Source organism: Oratosquilla oratoria, chromosome 41, assembly GCF_046742065.1.
Source record: "Oratosquilla oratoria isolate Oo_2021 chromosome 41, ASM4674206v1, whole genome shotgun sequence".
Classification (NCBI taxonomy): domain Eukaryota; kingdom Metazoa; phylum Arthropoda; class Malacostraca; order Stomatopoda; family Squillidae; genus Oratosquilla; species Oratosquilla oratoria.
Window position 1 is genome coordinate 661,479 of NC_134817.1, and position 22,872 is coordinate 684,350.

At 41.9% G+C, this 22,872-nt stretch overlaps 1 protein-coding gene across 2 annotated transcripts in view; it reads right to left on the bottom strand.

Moving 5' to 3' along the window:
* Window positions 1-5,066: 5,066 nt before the first annotated feature.
* LOC143020867 (alpha-mannosidase 2C1-like) overlaps window positions 5,067-22,872 on the bottom strand; it is a 45,819-nt gene continuing 28,013 nt past the window's right edge. For both annotated transcript variants that reach the window (XM_076177722.1, XM_076177723.1), the window contains exons 11-19: window positions 15,713-15,943; window positions 15,347-15,528; window positions 14,129-14,314; window positions 12,048-12,283; window positions 10,691-10,998; window positions 9,904-10,079; window positions 8,119-8,212; window positions 7,666-7,785; window positions 5,067-5,388 (exon numbers count right to left, since the gene is read on the bottom strand). In XM_076177722.1, coding sequence (XP_076033837.1) covers window positions 5,226-5,388; window positions 7,666-7,785; window positions 8,119-8,212; window positions 9,904-10,079; window positions 10,691-10,998; window positions 12,048-12,283; window positions 14,129-14,314; window positions 15,347-15,528; window positions 15,713-15,943 — 1,696 coding nt within the window. In that variant the 3' untranslated portion in view covers window positions 5,067-5,225. The remainder of the gene's footprint in view (window positions 5,389-7,665; window positions 7,786-8,118; window positions 8,213-9,903; window positions 10,080-10,690; window positions 10,999-12,047; window positions 12,284-14,128; window positions 14,315-15,346; window positions 15,529-15,712; window positions 15,944-22,872) is intronic.

The window sequence follows — 22,872 nt, forward strand, 5'->3', positions numbered from 1 at the left end:
GGGATTGAGGAAGTTGGTGACAGAGTTTGGGAGAGTGTGTGATAGAAGAAAGCTGAAGATAAATGTGGGTAAAAGTAAGGTGATGAGATGTACAAGGGGTGAAAGTGGCAGTAATCTGGAAGTGAGCATTAAGGGAGAGCAACTGGAGGAAGTGGATAGTTTTAGATACTTGGGTGCAAATGTGGCAGGAAAAGGTGGAGTAAAGGTGGAGGTAAATTGTAGATTGAGAGAAGCGAGTAAATGCCTTGGTGGATTAAAAAGTGTAATGAGGAATAGAAATTTGGGAATGGATGCTAAGAGGACACTGTATGAAGGAGTGATTGTGCCAACATCACTGTATAGAGCAGAAACATGGAACATAAGAGAGGAAGAGAGGAGGAGTTTGAATGTGTTTGAGATGAGGTGTCTGAGAAGTATGATGGGGGTTACTAGGCTAGATAGAGTGAGAAATGAGAAGGTGAGGAGGAGAACAGGGGTGGAAAGGGAGCTGGGAGATAGTGTTGATGAAAGAGTATTAGGATGGTTTGGACACATGGAAAGAATGAGTGAAGAAAGACTAGTAAAGGAGGTATGGAAGGCAGATGTGGGGGGAGTGAACATGAGGGGATGTCCTAGGATGAGATGGATGGATGGGGTGAAGGGGGCTTTGGGGAAGAGGGGAATGTCTGTTGAGGAAGGACGGGAGAGGACAGAAGACAGGGGTGAATGGAGAATGGTTGTATATGGAGGATGTTGTGATGCATGAGGTGGAATGGGCGGGGGGATGGGTGGTGAGGTAGTGTGTGTGAGCAAAATTTTGATGCAGCCCGAAGGGATTTCTCCCCGTCCTCTCCTTTATATGGGGGGACGGAGAGGGGGGGTCGCCGATTTAATGAAGCGGCCTTGCTGTGGATGTGCTGTGTCTTGTGACACTGCTTCTGACCCAGGGCAGTGGACAAGGTGCAGGGATGACCCGTCATCTAGGAGGTGCTAAGATGGGAGGGAGGGTGGAGGGGGTGTGGAGTGTATTCAGGGATGGAATGGGTGGGAATGATTTTATGCCTTTTCCTTTTTGGCTACCTCCCTAGTAAGGGGGAAAAAGCCTTGGTATATGTATGTATGTAACCTTCAAAATAAATTGCATGTCTCAAGGAACCCCTGCGCAAAAAAAAGACATATATCATATCTTTCTCATTTTATTTTCATTGTAATAATAGGTTAGATAGGATGATGTCTATATTACATTATTACAATAACCAAGAATATGTCGTGCGTGTTTAATTATATTACGTATATGAAATTTGGTAAAAAACCAAAAGTGCATTAGCTTATCTCACTTGTTCTCGCGGAACCCTTAGGAAACCTTTTGCGGAATCTTAGGGTTCCGGGGAACCCTGGTTGAGAAACGCTGGTCTGTAGAAATGATCCAGTATCATGACTATTCTCCTCAACAAACAGGTCTAGGGTGGGGAACTGGGCGACCACACCTTTCTCCAAGCGCCGAATTCAGAGTCTCATATTCCCCAGAAATGCGGTCACAGTTTGATGGTCATCAATGACAGTCGTGTTTCGGTCCAGGAGTTACAGATTACCACTGTTCAGCCCTGCAAATATATCGGCCAAGTAACAAAGTCAAGGAAGTCACTCCTTATCAGTGAACGTGGTTGCGAAAGGAGATAATTTTTGTTTCAGGAATTGTTGAATAGCCTTTCGGAGTTCAATGACTCGACGTAGGACCTTGCCTCGTGCCAACCAGCGAACATCGGTGTGGTAGAGCAGAACTTGATACTGGTCTTGCTTTTTCTTGCACAACTCCTTGAATATGTGCGAATTCACATCCCTGGACTTGATGAAGTTGATGATTTCCAATACTTCTTCAAACATTAACATTCTTCTCCCTACCTGTTGAACGCTGTTTCAATCCAATCCATTTTTGGTAAAGAAACTGTTGATGATATTGAAGACAAATACTCCCTTCGTGGTTGTCAGCAGATTCTGGCTTAATAGGAACTCTTCTTTGATCTTACCATGGTGGACGTAACGGACGAACCCAAGGAGAACAACATAACTGGCTACATCACACGATTCATCAAATTGCAAAGAGAATTTGCTATATGAACTTTCCTTGATCTCTGTTGTAACTTGGTACAGGATATCTGATACCATGTCATTGACTCGTCGACGGATTGTGTTGTTTGTTATGACACTCAGTTTCTTCGCTTGATCCTCCCTATATACCCTGCTTACCGTCTCGTATGCAGCTTGAAGCTTTTGGGTTTGAATCCCACATGAACCGAACTGGATATTCTTCAGTGCTACAGCCCGGCACTAAAAACAAGCCTGATCATCATTTTGAATATCTGGATGGCATTTCTGGAGGCGAGTTGAGATTTTTGATTGCTTGAGGCTTTCATTTGTCAACACTTTGTGTCATACCACACATTGTGGCCAATCCTCTCTACCAGAAGGTCAATGTTGCAAGATGATTGACGGTAAGATTCAATCCTTTAGATGTCTAGCGTGCACACACTTGCACACACGCATTTGGTGCGAGATGGAACGTCCGGCGTCTTCAGACAATTCCCAAGGGACCCGCCATTGTTTCTGACCTGACAGTGGCCAGAGGGGTCAGGCGCTTCTGACCTCACCCGGACACCTGGCCAAGCAACCGGGACATCTGCGTCCAACATTGCCAAATTACCAGATCAGCATAAGTCAAACACTTTATTTCTTTATCAGCCTAGTCAAACACATATTTCTTTTATTTTCTCTTTTTATGAATATTATCCCATGCATGCATACTGAGTGTCCAGACTCAGTCCATGCATTGTACATTGTAGATATAGGAGAAAATTAATTATTATAGTTAAGTGTAGTGGCAACAACGAACTTGTGCCTGTAAATATAATTTAGTAACCCCCAAGTTTTGCTCAGGGTTGTTCCAAGATTGTATGGTAGTCGAGACGAAGACATTAAAACTAACGATCCATCACCTCGTTTGTCTCACCAAACTCAATGTAGATCGCAAACAACTAATCTACATTCTGGTGGCAAGCGGTGAATGATGAAGCTTCAACTCTACCATTCCTCCGAAGCAACAACTCTACATTCTGGCAAGAATGGTTACGGGCTGTATTCCACATGCTAAGTTACATCAGAGATCTACACTACTGTCGAACATATATTATGGGAGCCTGTAGTGTATATGTATATTTATTTGATAATGTATATTTATTTGATAATGTAGTTATGTACATATAAGGCCACCTAACGGGTTTGCGCTAATGGTAATTCCCGCCAAAATGAATTGATGTTTCCCACGCGTTGAGCATGCCCACGCTGGGTAAGCAATGTTGGTCCTGCTTTGATCGAAGACCCACACACTCTGTATCATGTTTTGGTTTTGTATAAATTGTTGCAATGTCGGTGTGTTGAACTTTCAATTAACCACCTGAACAATATGGTGGCAGTGCTAAAACTTAATGTATGACGTTTATCGTGACATTATCATTGATAATGCGAAACCTTGTACACAAGTAAACTGTGTAATTCCCAGGTATTTCCGCATGTGTTTTTTCTTTGTCTCTCTTTTTTACAGTTATGTTCAGACAAAATATGTGATAGCAATCAGTGACTTTACGGAATTCCAGAAACAATCTTGTGGAAGTGCAAAATGTGAAATTGTGGGCTGCTTCATATTTGAGGGACATCAATCCAAGCCATTTTTGTCTCCGAAGTTGTGAGCCTTGTCTCCAAGCTACTAGCTACTATTATCATTAGAGTGCTGCGAGACTCCTCAACATCTTCCTGCAAAGTTACTACTTTCTCATCATTGTGCATGTGGATGTTGTCAGATGAGTATTGACTTTGGAGCCCATGTGGTATCCATTACGCGCTGTGATGTTTAGATATTTTAATTCATGTCTATTATAGTTACCCCTTGATATCCCCACACTTTTCTCTAGTCTTGTTGTGAGAGACTAGCTTCACTTAAACAAGTGTATTTTTTTAACATCAGTGCTCATATTTCCATGCTTTTGTACGTGTGTGTGAGCCAGGATCATGTGCATAGCTGTTGATCTGCAGCTAATCCTGGTGTGGATGAGAGCCATACTGCATTCAGCGATCGTCTGTCCTGCCTTCCAAGGGTACTCTTTCAAGAAGTTTATCCTACCATTATCACATCCCTGACACGTGACCCACATGCATATAAGAATACAAGAAGGTACCTGACAGGCACTAGCCTTTGGCAATACCTCCAATCTTGCTAACTTCCACATTTCCGGATTTCCGGAGATGGTCATTGGCCAGCCCCTCGCATGTGGAATGCCCTCTTAAGCCAAGACCCTTTTAAGAGAGGAGTATTGTACAAACCATGTAGCCTCAAATTGGAGTGCGTGTTGTGTTGCCCAGTGCTGTGACTTGATGTACTAGCCAAGCACACCTGCTTATGACAGTGCGACCCTGCTTGACCTGACCTAACCTAATCCAGTATAATTATGTGATTACACAGCACAGGTACTCACGTGGTATACATATCAGCTCCTGGCCACATGAAAATCAGTTCAGTTCTGACCAACTAATAAATGACATGAACTCTCATTTGACATTCTTTTTCTTACTATAACCCACACCTGCTACGTGCTTTGTAGTATTTAGAAGTTGTTCGTTGGAAACCATGCTGTGAATATTATTTTAGGATGATTCTTATGAACTGTTTGTAGATGGTTATTAGTTTCTCTGTTTCAAAAAACTTTTCTTGTTGATCCTCACTGTCAGATCCTTAATGTGTGGGCTGAAAATCATAAGTGTATCAAATCTATGATGGAGAAAATTGGGATAGCTTCTTGTGCATATTTCTTGTTTTAGATTCATAAACCAATGAAACCCATTGATCCATCCCATCTATAATATTAATATTCAATTTTACTTTGCATGTATGCTACACTACAAGGGAAACAGAGTGAATTGACAGATATAAAACCCATATAAGGGTAAAATTGAATCCCATTCATGCTTGTGTGCAGCCATGTTCTCAGTTCAAGCTGCTTTTGTGTAAATTACAAAGTAAAAAAAAAAACTAAAAACATTTTTGGAACTATTTATTTGGAAACTAAACCACAGATATAACAAAATTTTGTAACAAAGATAATGACTCCAACCCATTTCATACTTAAGTTTAATTGGTCACACAGCTGATAACCATGAGCCACAAATGATAAAGAAAGAAATGTCATCTAGCACCTTCATTCTTGCAGGAACGAAATCCTATAGGCCCTGATTGCGAAGGGCGTCAATGAGATATCAAAGTGTGTGTGGTTGCTGTTGGCAGTGAATGGGATAGCCTTGTCCTTGTCCTCCATCCCGTTGCTGGCAAATACACCAGATGCCATCATCTCTAGGTTCAACCTGGAATGGTGTGACAAATATGTATAATTTGAAAAAAAAAAAAAAAAAAAAAAAAAGCAAGTGAATGTATGCACACCCAGTGATGATTAATAGGAAGTTATTTCTGTAGCATCCAATTTTAATTCTTTATGAATTCCTTCAATAGTTAACTTTTATTTTCTGAGATTTACATTGATGACCTCTTGCATTATGAACTTATACAGTAATATTATGTACCCTCATTTTGACATCTTCCCACATCTTTTGTAATGCCACTTCAAAGCATTTATTCTTCCTCTCTGCTTCTGTTGCATTCCAGATCTTTGAACTATACAGTGTCATGGGGATCTCTCCTTCATCCAGCCTCTCTGTATCATCCCTGAATACCTCTTGTTACATTTCATCCAGATATTTATATGCTTCCTTTATACATGCTACTACATTCACTACTGCAGATTCAAAACACTAACTCCTCATTTCATTATCAACTTGCTATCCACTCCTTGTACATCACGTAACTTCACATACCCTTCCAAATTCAAATTATCAATTAGTTCAGCTTCTCAGAATCAGCCACATGCGCAATGTCATCCACATATGAGTTGTTTACTTCCAGTTTATTTTCTTTCTCACACACCATTTCCAAGCTGATACCTAACACTCTTGGGATAAACTCCGTCACCATCCTATCCATATACAGTGTATGTTCAACAATCTTGGTGACAGAACAACTCTGGTGCAGCACATTTACACACTCCATTTCTAACCCTGATACATATCAATCATAAAAACTTGTCTCTATTCAGGATTTTCCCCTTACATTAATAACACTTTACAAGATTGCATGATTTCTCCAACACCATCCATACATAAATATGCCAAAAAGCTCTCTCTTATAGGAGGGCTGGCCAGCCCAGGTATGCCCCCACCCTTCACCCATTTGTTGTTTTTTATATCCTGGCTCCTTGTGAATAAAAGGCACAAGGAACTAAGATAAAAGGTACATCATAGAGGTGTTGGATGGGTGCATGCCTTGGCTAGCCACCCTTTTTGTAAGAGGGAAAGGGTCTTTAGATATATGTATGTGTAGTGATGAAGAATGTATGCAGTAGTCTGTAGAGGCCTTGTGAAATGTTGCATAGTGTAAGGGGAAGCGAGTTGAAGGTAGTCGCTCTATATTTGATCTGTGCAGTCCCCAACCTCACACTAACCTTCCCAATCAATGTTCTTCCAACATCCCATTTATTGGACATTCCAGATGACCATCTAATCCATTTCCTCTTGAGAATAACTTTATCTTTACATTCAGTGACTCCAAGAAATATCTTTCCTCCTCTTCTGGTTTGTAGGGATGACCTAAAGTCCCTAGTATTGGTACTTAAACCTTTAAATACTAAGTTGGATAGCAGTCAAAGTAACAAGGCAACAACAGTGTCCATCTGCTTGAGCCACATCCTCATATGACAACTCCCCTCCTAGTAAACTCATAACAATTCATGAAGCAATAGGGAACATTTCCTTCCCTGCACAGCAATTCCCAAGTATCACACACATTCTTGGTTTTCTTCTCAGGCATGTGCACATAGATAATTGTTGCCTCAGGTTTCATAGAGTGGAGACCTGCTGCTTCACAGTTCTCAGGACCTTCTATCTCTATAGGAAGTACCTTTGTGACCTAAGATTACATAGATATTGATCTGAAGAGTGTTCTCACTTTTGTATCAAAGTGAGAACACTCCAAATCAATATCTATATTTCTTCCATATTTTTCACATAAGGAGAGCTGACAATGGTTCTTCCTACAGAGATGGAAGGCCCTAAGGACCATGTGGCAGGGTCCCAGTCTGAAAGTAGAAGCATCTTGTTTTGCCATTTAAAGAACAGCTTTTGATATATTGCTTTTTCCAGATGGTGATTCTGTAGATGCCTGATGCATGGTTGGGAAACACATGACCACCAACATTCCAGAAGAACAATGTTGTCATTAGTTATGAATAAATCTTTGACCAAGACATTGTCTGCTTACCTTCAACTATCTATATACCAAGGCTTCTTCCTTCATATAAAGGAGGTAGCCAGCCAAGGAATGCACCCACCCCCACCCAACTACCATCGACTCATCCCAAGTAGCATACAGAAGCAATGTTTTGGCAGCACCAAATTACTGTTTTTTTGGCAGCTTCACCCCTCCCCTTTTGAGCAAAGCAGAAAAAAAAAGTCAACAAAATTAAGCCTTCGTGCCAAAACACTGTTAATGTGAACTACACTAAGTAATAGTAAATTACCAAAGCAACATACCTTGCTTTACTCTTGCAGCCATGGCACTCGAATACTCGAAGCAGCAAGTCACCTGAGGCATCGTCTGTTGGTTTCACAGTGTGTAACACTATGCCATCGCCTTCTACACTAATCAATGATCTGAAAAATTGAATTTTGTAAATGTTGTGTACACAACCAAAGTTTAAATAGCAGAATTAAAATACATGAGCAATAAATAAGACAACCTTAAATTATAAGACTATAATCATATTATTTTTTTTCAACCCAAATCATATAACTATTAATAAACAATATTGAAAGAATTATGAAAACATCTATAATTATAGTACTATTCTTTCTACTAATAGCTATAACAGCTATACTTCATCTGCTTGTACTGTGGGGTGTCTTGGATAAATGGGGATATTGGTCAAGGGATTAGGAGCATTGCAGTGGGTATTACAGTATCAGTGGATGAAATAAGGAACTTACCTTACTTTAACCTGTGCTTCAGGAACCCGAGCTATGCGCAGTGCATTGTTGAACTCGTATCCTCTCTGCACTACACCTGCCTTTTGCAGTGTATCTGGAAGATCCATAAATGTTGTCAGTTTTGTGCCAATCTTTGTCAGTTCATGTTAACAACTGCCATCAATGACAGTGGTAAACATATGAACATACCAAAGCCCCTTTCCCCCTTGTAAAGAGTGTGGCTAAATCATAGCATACAACCACTATACAGGTGCAGATACAAGGGGGGGGCTCAGCCCCCCAACACCACGAGTATGGTACATTCATCTCAAGTTTGATTCTCCTTGGATAAACACTTTTTAGTGCGAGTTTATGATTTGAATTATATATGATTTTACATACAAATACGAGCAAAACAGACTTAGGTTTCTGGACCAATCTCCAAGCCAACAGCATCATTCATGGGGTTAAAATATTGGCATGTTTCAAGTATCAGTTATCGCTTATTGGTTCGGGACCCCCCCAAATAACATTCCTGGATCCGCAGCTGCTACTATATAGTAATAAATTTACTAACCCCTTTACTGCAGAACCACTGGTCTATCCCCTAGGAGGTGATAGTCTCTGGTGGCCTGGCAAGACTGTGTGGATGGTGTGAGGTGCATATGGAATACTAAGCATTGGAATGAATGTGGTTGTGAATTGAGCCTGAAGTTAGTGTCATCAGCTCAGTCATACTGATTAGGTACCAGCACCAAAACACAACACTGGTATACCGGACCTTTGATGTCTATGGTTGCAAAGAGGGGTTGGGAAGCCATGAAATACGAGGTACTTATATGTGGGGGTCCTACAAGAGGGACAGAAAAGCTGTCAAGGAGGTGCAGCCTTGAGGGGCTGACACTTGGTCTCTAATCTGGGCCCAAAATCCCTCTCTGTCAACTTCAATATTTCTTATACTTTTCACACACAAGAAAGCTGACAACCAGCAGCTATTCCCCTCTCAGTACCACTTTGAGCTGGTAACAGAAACAGTTCTAATTTCTTTCTAGAGAGATATGTGGAAGGTTCCAAGGATTGTTGCCAGCCACTGTGGGGATGCAGGCTTTCCACTCAAAGCAACAATTGAATTATTTGGAAATGTGACTTGAACAATTATCTAACACTTCCCAGGGATCAAACCTCAAGGACTTTTTGTGTAAAAAAAGGTTGTAGGAAAATAGTTAAAGTGAGAAAGAGAGGGAGACACAAAGGGATTTCTTCCTGTTTTCTCTTTTTCTGAATGAGGGGATAGAGAGGGGTGGGGGGTTGCTGATTAAATGAAGTGGCCTTGCTGTGGATGTGCTGTGTTTTGCTGCATTGCTTCTAACCCAGGGAAGTAGGCGAGGTGCAGGGATGACCTGTCATCCAGGAGGAGCCAAGAAAAGAGGGAGAGAGGGGTGGTGAATGGGAGTGGAGTATGTGGGGATGAAGTGGGTGGGAGTAGATTTATGCCTTTAACTTTGGCTACCTCCCTTGTAAGGGGCAAAAGCTGTTGGTATATGTATTGTATATGTATGTATGATTTCCAATTATCATATTTAGATTTCAACTCATGTTTTGTTTGAGCTTGGCCTATATCACCTAAACTATTCCACATAATTATACATCTACGTGGAAGACTGTATTTCTTCACTTCCTTTCGACATGTAGTCTTTCTTAATTTACTTCCATGACCTCATAAAGCCTTCCCATCTTTAATCATGAAGAGGTTAATAGGTTTTGAAGGTAGGCTGTGAGGAACAGATTTCCATTGGATTAACTGACCTAAGTGTGGCAGGAGTGCATACTTGAAGGTATGGTCTCGCATGTCGCACTCTGCATCTGGAGCCTTGGGTGAGCGCAGCAGGGAGAGGGATAGCTTGTTGCCACGCCCCATCCAACCATATTTGCTGTCATTGAGTACTGCCAGTCCCCAGTCAGGCTCGGATAAGTCTGCCCATCTGCAGAACATTAGATGATAGAAACATGCCAAAAAGACCTGGACATGATTATAGAGAGAAGCCTCATACTCAAAGATCCCATGAACAACTTAATCAAGAAAGCACATGCATGTTGGATTTGGTGCCTTTTAATTCCTGAATTAAACACATGCTTTAGATCCTATAACCATTGTCTGAAGTTTATAAATACAACGAAACACAAAATCAATCTAGAAGGACACATATACCAAAGGTTTTTTCCCCCTTACAAGGAATTCATATAATCATCTCTGGATGGGTTCCAAGCTAGTAATGCCTGTCCCATAAAAGGTCAACAACTTTGACAACAGTGAAGTAAAGAGGGGAAAAGGGAGATAAACAAAAAGTATTAAGATAAAATATCCAGGAGGTGCTCAGATGAGAGGGAGCGTGGGAGGGGTGTGGAGTGTATTTAGGGATGAAATGGGTGGGAGTGTTTTTATGCCTTTCCCTTTTTGGCTACCTCCTTTGGAAGGGGGAAAAAGCCTTGGTATATGTATGTATATGTATTAAGATAAAATCTACTGCATCATTGTGGATATGACTTCAAAGATGTTAGAAGTCCTGTACAGCCCAAACAAATGAGTACTTACTTATGACCACACACTTCATAACGAGCAGAGTCCCATGAGGTGTTCATGTGTGTAGGTCTTTCCAGAATGCCAAACTGTATCTCATATGAAGCATTTCGAGTCAAAATATTTGTCTCCATCACAGTCTTTAAGATCTTGTGACTCTCATACCAACTGACAGATGTGTGGAAAGTTAAGTATGGACTTTCAGCAGTCAACTCAATATCCTGGGTAATTGATGAGTCATCGCTGATGGCAATTTTGTAGCGAAGCCTTGCCACCAATCCAGTGTCCTTCACCACAGTCACAGGTGTGATGGTTGAGTCCACCTGAGAAAAATATACATCAGTAGAAGAGAATCCTCATAAAATCCTTGAGCTACAGAAGTAGCAAGAACTGGAGAAATTATGAATAAAATATTGACAAGTCAATACTTATACATATATAAATTAAAGTCAATATATTCATACATACACCAATGGCCCTTTCCCCCTTAAGAAAGGGGTGGCCAAGTTAAAATAATAAAGACACTTCACACACAAAACCTATTTACCACCCCTCTGATCTCAGCCCTCTTGGATGTGGGGTCATCCTAGTCTCCCGCCACACTGCTCAGATCAAAGTTAATGCAGTGAGGTACAGTACAGTACTTCCAGGGCCCCAACAAAATATTCATAGACTTCTTACATCCCTTTCATCTTCATAAATTTAGAACCCCTGATTCCCATAGACTAGAAAAATTATTGGTGCAAGGACTGAACCTTGTGGGACTCTGCTCGTTACTGTTCTCCAGCTTATTATCCTATATGCTTAAATATAATATTGGACTTTATTCCAAATTCCTGTGTTCAATTGTAAGTGTTCTTGATCTATTCATTGGAAATTAGAAGACAAGTGAATAAAGGGTATTTCAAAATCTAAAAATCTAATTTCATTTGGATAAATATATATATACGCCAGAGAGAGCACAATGGTCAAAATAGCAGTAGGATTAACATCACCATTCCTTGAATTGCATAAAGTTAGTATTTGATAAAAAAAAAAATCATGGTATATTACACTCCCTGGTGCATACTCCCAACTGATAATCATGACGATACAAAGCTCAGTCAGAATGCTGACTTGACAACATAGCATTAATTAGCTTTCTAAATACTATGGCTAGCAGGGTGGGCAATTGGAGTAGGGTACTGGTGTCTGGCAGTGAAATTCTTAATGGATGGCAATTCTATTGAGCCAATAGGTGAAGGTCTTAAATCCCTGAGGTCTGACAAAAGTATCAAAGCCATTTTACAGATCAGATAATGGCTGAAGGTGAGGGGCTACTAAATACAGTAACCTTGAATATCAAGGATTCCTCACTTATGTTCTTCCTTACCTTGTCATTGAGAACTCTGGGTGTTTCCAGATGGTAATCCATGACATCCCAAGCATCCCAGTACAAGGGCTCATCATCATAAATGGTCATTTGGTTGCCATACAGCTGCGTGCCATCTTCCTTGCGGAATATGTCTCGCTCATCACCAATGACCACAAGGCTTGCTACAAGTCCACTTTTTGTAATTTTCGCTTTGATGAGGCCATTGTCCAAGATGAACATATCATCAGACTCTTCTGCAGGAAGTTACAATTGTGACAGTATTAGTAGAGCAAAATAATGTTGAAGGAATGAATTATAATCAGGACCATATTTTCTAAGATTTATTACACGGGAAACAGTACAAACAAACTGAAAATAAGGAAAATGAATTCTACTGAAAAGCACAACTTCAAAACCTTAACAGTGTTTTGCTACGGGGATAAGGAGCATGGTATTAAACTGTATATCGAAACTAATATTTGTTGTTTTGCGCTTCACCCAAAACCATTAACAAATTCAAAGCATATGTATGATAACTGGAGAAAATGGCAAAATCCCACGTGCATAGCTACTTTTCTCCATCCCCATCCCTCATACATTATTCCCTACTACTTGGGTAAATTTTTTTTGACTACCTTTATACTTCCTATGAGTATACATATTATACCTGTAACTCTCAAAAATCTTCAATATCAACCCAATCATATGCTTTCTGCAAGCCCTATAAAACTTAAAAATATCCTTACCTTTGGTAAAAAAAAATTCTCGCACACCTATCTTACAACAACTACTTGATCGACGCATGCTCTTCCTCTCCTGAACCCATACTGCTCTTCCTAGATCATTTCCTGTTCTAATCTATTAGCCTGAGATAGGAGACAGTTACAATATCTAATTTAACTATTTTGAGTTGAGTGTATTTTGGGTGCAAATGTGGCGGAAAAGGGAGGAGTGGAGGTGGAGGTAGAATGTAGATTGAGAAAAGCAAGTAAATGGCTTGGGGGATAAAAAAAATGTAATGAGAAATAGACATTTGGGAATGGATGCTAGGTGGAGACTGCATGAAGGGATGAATGTGCTGACAGCACTGTAGGGGGGCAGAAACATGGAACATAAGAGAGGAACAGAGGAAGAGTTTAAATGTGTTTGAGATGAAATACATGAGAAGAATGGTAGGTGTTACTAGGTTGGATAGAGTGAGAAACGAGGAGGTGAGGAGGAGAGTGGGGGTGGAAAGGGAGTTGGGAGATAGGGTTGATGAACGAGTAAGGAGATTGTATGAAAGAGTGATTGTGCCGACAGCACTGTATGGGGCAGAAACATGGAACATAAGAGAGGAAGAGTAATGTGTTTGAGATGAAATGCCTGAGAAGTATGGTAGGGGTTACTAGACTGGATAGAGTGAGAAACGAGGAGGTGAGGAGAGTGGGGGTGGAAAGGGTCTTGGGAGATAGGGTTGATAAAAGAGTATTGGGGTGGTTTGGACACATGGAAAGAATGAGTGAAGAAAGATCAGTAAGAGGTGTGGAAGGCAGAGGTGGATGGTGTGCACTTGAGGGGATGATCAAGGATGAGATGGATGGATGGGGTAAAAGGGGAATTGGGAAAGAGGGGAATCTCTGTTGAGGAAAGAAGGTAGAAGACAGAAAATAGGGGTGAGTAGAGAATGGTTGTGTATGGATGATGCTGTGATGCGTGGGGGTGGTTGGGGAATGGGAGGTGGTGAGGGAGTGTGTGAATAATATTTTGATGCAGCCTGAAGGGATTTATCTCTGTCTTCTCTTTTTCTGCATGAGGGGACAGAGGGGGGGGGGTCGCTGATTAAATGAAGCGACCTTGCTGTGGATGTGCTGTGTCTTGCTACATTGCTTCTGACCCAGGGCAGTGGGCAAGTTACAGGAATGACACGTCATTCAGTAGGAGCCAACAAAAGAGGGAGAGAGGGGTGGTGAATGGGAGTGGAGTATGTGGGGATGGAATGGGTGGGAGTGGATTTATGCCTTTAACTTTGGCTACCTCCCTTGTAAGGGGGAAAAAGCCCTTGGTATATATATGTATGAGTTATTTGTGACAAGGAACTCCCAATTTGTAGCACTTACCTACTGTCACTTTGTGTGTGGGCTCCACACTATTTATAACTCCAAAACCAAAGGGTGGGGCTTCAACTAACATCTCTTCTTCTGTCTTGCCATCCTTACCAGGAACCTTGATCACCTCCAGCCGTGGCCACTGCAGACTGTTAAACAGCACTTCACCTTCAACAGCCTTTTCTGAACCTGTTTCAGCTTAATAGAAAAATAAATAGACAATATACTCTTCCTCCACCTTGGAAAAATGTAAAATAGTTTGTAGTGAACAATTTCTATCTATCTATATACCAAGATATTTTCCCCCTTATAAAAGAGGTAGCCAAGTCAAAGACATGTACCTACTCCCATCCACCACCCTTTACCCCCTCTCATCTTAGCTCCTCATGGATGATGGGTCATCCCTGTATCCCGTCCACTGCCCTGGATCAGAAGTAATGTAACAAAACACAGTACATCCACAATGTACAACTTGATTGTGACGAATATCAAATATGCAAATCTGTAAAATTTGGAACTTGTGAATGTTGGGAGTCACTTTACTTATCATTTTCAAGTGATGTTCTCGGGGGAGGATTTTGGTTTCTTTGTGCAGATTATCTGTCCTGGTTGTTTAAATGTATTCTGTTATTATCCTCAATGCTTTACTTTGTATATTTTGTATCCTCAATGCTTTACTTTGTATATTTTGTAGGGTGTCTTTTGTTTTCCCGATTGTTCACAATCTACTGTGGAAACATAATCATATATATTTTTCAAGAATTATTTGTACACAGATATATGAATTATCTCTTGCTGACCAAAGCCGATGCTTGCTACTGATTTTATTATGTTTATTTTCTTGTTGATTTTTGCTGTCAGGTCCTTCATATGGGGACTAAAGACATGCAAGCATCAAAAGTGTGGCCCAGGACTTTAAGAGTTCTTTCCTATTGGAAGGGTTTGGTCAACAAATTTCATTAATGAAAGTTTCATTCATGGTTGTCTGAAATAAACAATATTACCGATAATTTCAGAAGGAAGGCCTCAATTTTATTTTTCCTAAGCCATTGTTCTAGTTTGTCTAAATGAACTTAGGTGTTCTTAGCAGGTATTTTGCAGTTGCTATATGCTGGGTTATCGTCATCGGGTTATCTGCATAAGGAGTGTTTATTTTATGGGAGAGAGGAGGAGATAAAGAAAAAGAAAAGGAAAGGAAAACAAAATAAATAAATAAGATTGAATACTTACATACATAAGTCCCAAGAAGAGCTTTAATAGATTCATCCCACACACTGTCTGCTGCCTCAAGGGCCTCTCTGTACAAAGCTTCAGCTTGTGGGTACACAATGCCAATGCTGGATCCTGGGAGTACATCATGGAACTGATTCAGGAGGACCTTTTTCCATGCTGGGTCCAGTGATGCCAAACTCCTGTTAGGAAAAATAGTTCTCAGGGCATGTAGGGACTGTACGATACATTTTTGAGACCTTTCCTAAGGTTAACACGTACCATAGTTTACGATAGATTAGTATAGAAGCAGGAGAAGACCTTTAACATGTACTTTGTGTAGGAAGTCCAAAGATACCTACACAGATTATTCGAGCATAAACTTACGTTTGAAGTAGTGAAGATGCAGCAGAGCCAAGTGTTGCAACAGCGCCTGCCAACACGAACTCAGCATCTCGAAGTCTGAACTCAGCTGAGCGGCACAGCTGTTTCATGGCAGCCTGTGAAGTGTACGTGCCATTGTGCAGTTCCAGGTACAGCTCACCAGCCCAGTGGCACATGTTGTGCTGTTCTGTCTCCAGCTGCTCAAACATTTCATTAGGTGTCACCATATTGACCCTGCGACAGAAGAGAGAGATAAAACAGTGACAAAATTTTATTCAATCCATTCAAGCCAGTGGCTCTCTTCCTTGATGAATAAAAACTCACAGTATTATCAAGAATACCATCAACATTTTACCCTCCGACCCCAGATGAAAGGTATTCTTGACTAAACCTTTATATTAGGAGGTACTAGTACTTTATTTGCAGGATAATGTTAAAAGACCTCATTCATATGGGGGTAAAACTGCTTGATCACAACAATAAAAAATAAAAAAAAAAATAAAAAAAAAATCCTGTGCTCACATTTTGGCAGTTAAATGTTGGTTTACCATGTTGTAACCCCATCCAATACATTTATTTTACATACATATATACATATACCCCTTTAAAATGGAGGCAGCCAAAGTCAAAGGCATAAATCTCCCACCCATTTCATCACCACATACTCCACTCTCATTCACCAACCCTCCATCCCTCTTTTCTTGGCTCATTCTGGATGACGTGTCATCCCTGCATCTTGCCCACTGCCCTGGGTCAGAAGCAATGTAGCAAGACACAGGGCATCCACAGCAAGGCTGCTTCATTTAATCAGCACCCACCCCTTCTCCATCCCCTCATGCAGAAAAAGAGAAGACAGAGAGAAATCCCTTCAGGCTGCGTCAAAATATCGTTCACACATACTCCCTCACCCACCCCCATCCTTCCATGCATCACCGTAGCGTCTGTACACAACCATTCTCTACCCACCCCTATATTCTATCTTCCCCCTTCCTCAACAGACATCTCTCTTTCCCAATGCCCCTTTTACCCCATCCATCCATCTCATCCTTAGTCATTCCCTCATGTTCACTCCATCCACCTCTGCCTTCCATACCTCTTTTACTGATATTTCTTCATTTATTCTCTCTATGTGTCCAAACCATCCCAATACTCTTTCATCAACCCTATCTCCCAATTCCCTTTCCAGCCCCACTCTCCTCCTCACCTTGTTCCTCACTCTATCCAGCCTAGTAACCCCTACCATATTTCTCAGGCATTTCATCTCAAACACATTTAAACTCTTCCTCTCTTATGTTTCATGTTTCTGCCCCATACATTGTTGTCGGCATAATCACTCCATCATACACTCCCATTCCCAAATATCTATTTCTCATTACATTTTTTAATTCTCCAAGGGATTTACTTGTTTCTTTCAATCTACATTCTAACTCCACCTCCACTCCTCCCTTTCCTGCCACATTCACACCCAAATATCTAAAGCTATTCACTTCCTCCAGTCTCTCTCCCTTAATACTCACTTCCAATTTGCTGCCATCCTCTCCCCTTGTATATCTCATCACCTTACTTTTACCCACATTTATCTTCAACTTCCTTCTTTTGCTCACTGTGCCGGAATCGACTGGGACTCCGGAGATGAAATAGGTATTCAACATCATAGCGTCCGTGACGTAGACAGACTTGGGACTGAAGGTTATAGAATCACGGGGATATTTGATGCGTATTTAATGCAGATCTGATCCATCGTTCGATAATACGTTGGTTTTGATGAAAAACTGTAAAAAGTACTATAATTACTATAGGCTAAAGGCTACCCAAGAAGAGGGTATCACAAAGGATGCACTAGAATACTCTAAACCTCAAATACAAAGAGTTTTAAGACTTACATGGTTTGCTTAGGCGTGGGGTGTGTACATCTTTCTAGATCGGACCAAGACTGGCGCCTAGAGGTGACCCACAGTAACCGGTTCTTACACACCTTCTTAAGTCTAATTCTTTAAGTGAACATCGTACAGATAATGAGATGCTATCTTGCAGCACAGCTTGCAGACAACTTACAATGATAGTATTCTTAAGCAGACGAAGCTTCTGCTCGCAGCATACTTAAATTAAACATGACGAAAAACAAACTTGGAAACCTCTTCCGAGGGGAAACGAGCCTTACGACAAAAAGATATGTAAACATGGGGATACACGGACATATAAAAAAGCCCCGTTACCTCTCGTAACGGCACACTCCCTTCCTAATTTTCTAGGGGGAAAAATTACCAAAACTATTGACCTAGCAACACAAGCTCAGAAATGGGTCTTACATATTCATGGGCTTTGTTGTTTTACCACAACTCTTACTTGGACCTTCCTGACTAAATCATCCTTGCCAGGGAATACTTTGTTTACAATACCCAAGGGCCACTGTCCTTGGGGACACTCTTGATTTTTTACCAACACTACATCATCCACCTTTACATTTGGAGAGGAATTGACCCACTTTCTTCTGGGTTGTAAAGAGGAAAGATACTCTTTCTTCCATCTCTTCCAGAATTCCTCAGCAAGGTGATGGACATGCTTCCATTGAGATTTGTATACTGCCTTAATATCTATCTCTTCAGGAAGAGTTACAGGAATATCAGTTTTCTGAGTGAGAAGGATGGACGGAGACAAAATGAAAGGACTACTAGGGTCCGAGGAAACAGGAACTAAAGGTCTGGAATTCACGATCTTACATACTTCTGCAAAGAAGGTTACTAACACCTCATGTGTTAATGCCTTGGGGTGATGGTTAGTCAGTATCACATTCATGATGTTGCGGACTATCCCCACCATACGCTCCCATGCTCCACCCATGTGAGAAGCATGAGGAGGGTTAAACAACCAAGTGCAACCTTGACTTGACAAGAAACTATTGACATCACCACCTTCATCGGTAATGGCAAGCAAGTTCAGTGCTTTGACAGCACCTACAAAGTTCGTGCCTCTGTCAGTTCGCATCATCTTAACTGGGCCACGAATACAAATGAATCTCTTTAAGGCATTAATGAAGGAAGAAGTACTCAATTCTTCTACAGTCTCTATGTGGATAGCTCTGGAAACAAGACAGGTGAACAGAACGCCCCATCTTTTACTTTCGAGGAAGGAACTTCTAGTGCGCCGAGTTTTTATATGCCAGGGGCCAAAAAGGTCAACTCCTACATAGGAAAATGGCGGATTGGGAGTAAGTCTATCGACGGGTAAGTCTCCCATCTTCTGAACACACACCTTACCTCTTACCCTTTTACAGGTGACGCATTTGGAAATGACCTTAGAAATGGTACGTTTCCCTCCCAAAATCCAGAAACCACCTGTACGGACGGCTCCTTCTGTAATCACTCTCCCTTGGTGGCGCACTGTCTCATGGTAGTGACGGATCAACAACAAGCCTAAGTGGGATTCCTTTGGAATAATAATAGGCCTTGCAAGCATACCAAGTACATCACTGCCTTGACTCAACCTGCCTCCTACACGAAGTAGGCCCTTCTGGTCTAAATAAGGAGACAGAGATGCAATGGGACTGGAAGGAGGTAAACAAACTTCACCTTGCAATTTAGTCATGGCAGACGAGAAATAATCCCTTTGGTATGTCTGAACAATGAAATCAGCTGCATCTTCTAGTTGATCGGGTGACTTATGTTTGTTGCATATATGCCAACCTGAACAACACTTGTTACCTTGTTTGAAAGAACGGGCTATATGCTTAAGGAGAGCTACCGCTCTTACAAGTCTCCTCCAACAGGAGAAATTAGAGAACCTCTGAGCTAATGACGCAATTGCAGGCTCTACATTGCTTTTGTTTGCACTAACAAGGGGTTCAGACTCAATTGTGTAGTCTGATACCTTTACTTCTTTATCTGTCTCAGGGCTTACAAGAGGAAAACTTCCACTGGTGGATACAACATCCTCAAATAAGCTTGAGGGACCTGACAACCAATCACTCTGATTTAGGTTGGTTATTTCAAGACCACGGGTAGCCAGGTCTGCTGGATTACAATCTGTAGGTACATAATGCCATTGGTTAGGTTCGGTGGACGACCTAATGTGGTCTACTCTGTTACTCACGTAGACCTGAAATCTACGCCTTTCATTATGAATATAGCCCAAGACAATCATGCTGTCAGAATAGAAATGCCTTGCGTCTAAGGGTTTGTCCAAGCAATCCGAGATGGAATTGCTGAGATTAACTGCCATCACTGCAGCACACAACTCTAACCTGGGAATAGTATGACCATGGTTGGGAGCTACTTTAGCTTGTCCCCTCACAAAACACACCTGGTAGCTTTTGGTATCACTGAAAACCTTAAGATATGATACAGCTCCTACTGCTACTCTGGAAGCATCTGAAAAGGTATGAAGCTCTATCCTGTGAGCTTGAGACAAAGAAATACTAGCAAACTGACGATTGATGCTTATATCCTTGAGGTCCCTTAAGGACGTTAGCCATCTGGACCATTTGGTATGGATCTTAGCTGGTATGGGTTCATCCCAACCACACTTTAGATTGGTTATCTCTCTTAGGAGTAGTTTTCCCACTATTATTACTGGAGCTAAGAATCCCATGGGGTCAAACAGACTATTTACAACAGACAGTATCCCTCTTTTTGTCGAAGGCTTGTCTGAATCCATGAACTTATAGACGAAAACGTCTCTTTGGATGTCCCATAAGAGGCCCAGGCTAGACTGCATAGGCATAGAGTCAGAAGTTAGGTTCAGCTCCTGAAGGTTATCAGCCAGCTCACTGGTGGCAAACTTTTCCAGCACTTCCTTACTGTTGGAAGTGATCTTGTGCAAGCGCAGGCGTCCTCCTTCTTGAAGTGCTGACTTAGAGTCTTGGATTAACTTGTAAGCAGTCTCCGCATCTGGCAGAGATGCTAACCCATCATCCACGTAGAAATTGTTCTCTATGAAATAGCGAACTTCAGGAGAGGCATCTTCTACAGACTTACGCAAGCCATAGGTGGCAATGGCGGGAGATGGCGTGTTCCCAAAAACGTGAACAGTCATTCTATACTCAATCAACCTTTCATCAGGGTCATTATTCTTGTACCAGAAGAATCTGAGATAATCTCTTTGCTCAGTCTTCACTTTGAAATTATAGAACATCTGTTCTACATCAGCTGCCACTGCTACAGCTTCCTGACGGAAACGTAGAAGAATCCCGAGAATACTGTTTGTCATATCAGGACCTGACATCAGCATATCATTTAGGGAGAACTCTCTGGATTTGGCAGAAGAGTCGAACACAACCCTGATCTTGTCAGGTTTCTTAGGGTGGTACACCCCAAACAATGGAAGATACCAGCACTTCTGATCAGACTTCAATGGTGGTGCAACCTCAGCATGCCCACGATCTAACATCTTTTGCATGAAGGCCATCATATGCTGACGTTTTTCCGGCTTTGTGCTGAGGCTACGATGGAGAGACAGTGTGCGGTGCCACACAAAGTCTCTATTATTACTGGTGGCTACAACATTGGGACGGAAAGGCAGTGGCGCGACCCAATGACCACTTTGATCCTTGCGGAACTCTGAGTTCATAACATCCAAGAACTTCCTGTCTTCAATCGACAGGGCGGCCTTGTCATCATCTTTGGTTACCTTGAACAAATCATCCTTTACTTCAGAAACATGAATCTGGTTACCACATGGTGCGACTATAGAGGGACGTCTATCATGTACAAAGGATGTTTTGAAACTGCTAATGACAGGAGGCCTACAAGTGCCATGGAGACACACTTCCCCAATGATTGCCCAACCCAGACTGGTCTGTTGAGCTAGAGGGGCATTGACAGGTCCAATTCTCTGGTCAAAAATGTAATGAGCTGAAGGCACATCTCGACCAATGATGAGTAGAATCTCAGCTTCAGGAACCAGAGGTGGAATACATTCGGCCAGATCGGACAGATGGGGATAACCACGAGCTATGGCGGGGGTGGGTATCTCTTCTCTTACATTGGGAATGCTGTCGCATTCCACTAACTGAGGGATATGTACCTCTTGTGAGTTATGCCAAGACACGATGGTGTAATTTTTGGTGGTGCGCCCAGAAGCGCCCGTTACACCTGCACAGGTAGCTAGACGATATGAAACCCGATTGCTCAGCTTGTCAAACAAATCGAAAAACTCAGACCTTGCTAAAGAGCAATTGCACTGATCGTCTAGGATGGCATAACACCACACTCCGAGCTCTGGCTTACTTTCAGGATAGACCTTTACCAAGAAGGTCTTGGCGCAGGACTTACTCATGGAGGTGGGGTTACTGCATATCAAGGTACATTTGGAATTGACCGCAGCATCCTCCCCTCCCTGAGTCTTTACTATGGGGGTAAGAACATTTGGAAGCGGCACTTGATTGACTACAGGGGAGCGAGGTGTTTTATCTTGAGCAACCTCCCTTCCATGCTGTGTAACCGCTTGAGTCGAACTCCTCTTCGACCTGGGTTCATCGTGATGTAAGGCAGTCACATGAGTATGGGCCTTACAGAGTTTGCAGAAAGTTCTCTCTTTGCAGCTGGAAGGAGGATGGTTACCTTTGCAACATCTGTTGCACACTCCTTTATCGTTTAAGAAAACCTTCCTCTCGCTCACTGACATGGTGCGAAAAGCCCTGCAGAAATCCAAATGGTGTACGTAGGCATCATGGTAGACGCAAAAATCTCCCTTTTCTGCCTTTCTTTGCTCGGTAGGACTAGCGGCGCCAACAGACCTGTCAGCGCCCATGGTCGACTTACTGCCACTGGACAACATGGTGTCAGTCTTCTTCACACGTACTTGAGGAAACTTAGAGGGAGGTGGCTTCTCTGGTTTCACAAAACCATCGGCTCCAAGGCTTTGATAAGAGAAACATGGATCATTCTCGACCCTTGCCATCTCCTTCACAAACTCAATGAAGAAGGAGAAAGGTGGGTACGGCACACCGTGAGCAGTCTTGTAGTTCATGGCTCTGCCAGTCCACGCTTTCTGTATACAGGGTGGAAGTTTTGCGACAATGGGATTGATGCCTGACGAGGCGTCATAATATGCAAACAGTGTACTGTATACAGGGTTAGCCTTCAAGGCTTCTATCTGATACAGAATGTCACACAGGTCGTATAACCTTAAGGTGTCTCTAGGTGAAATCCTAGAGAAGTTGGCGA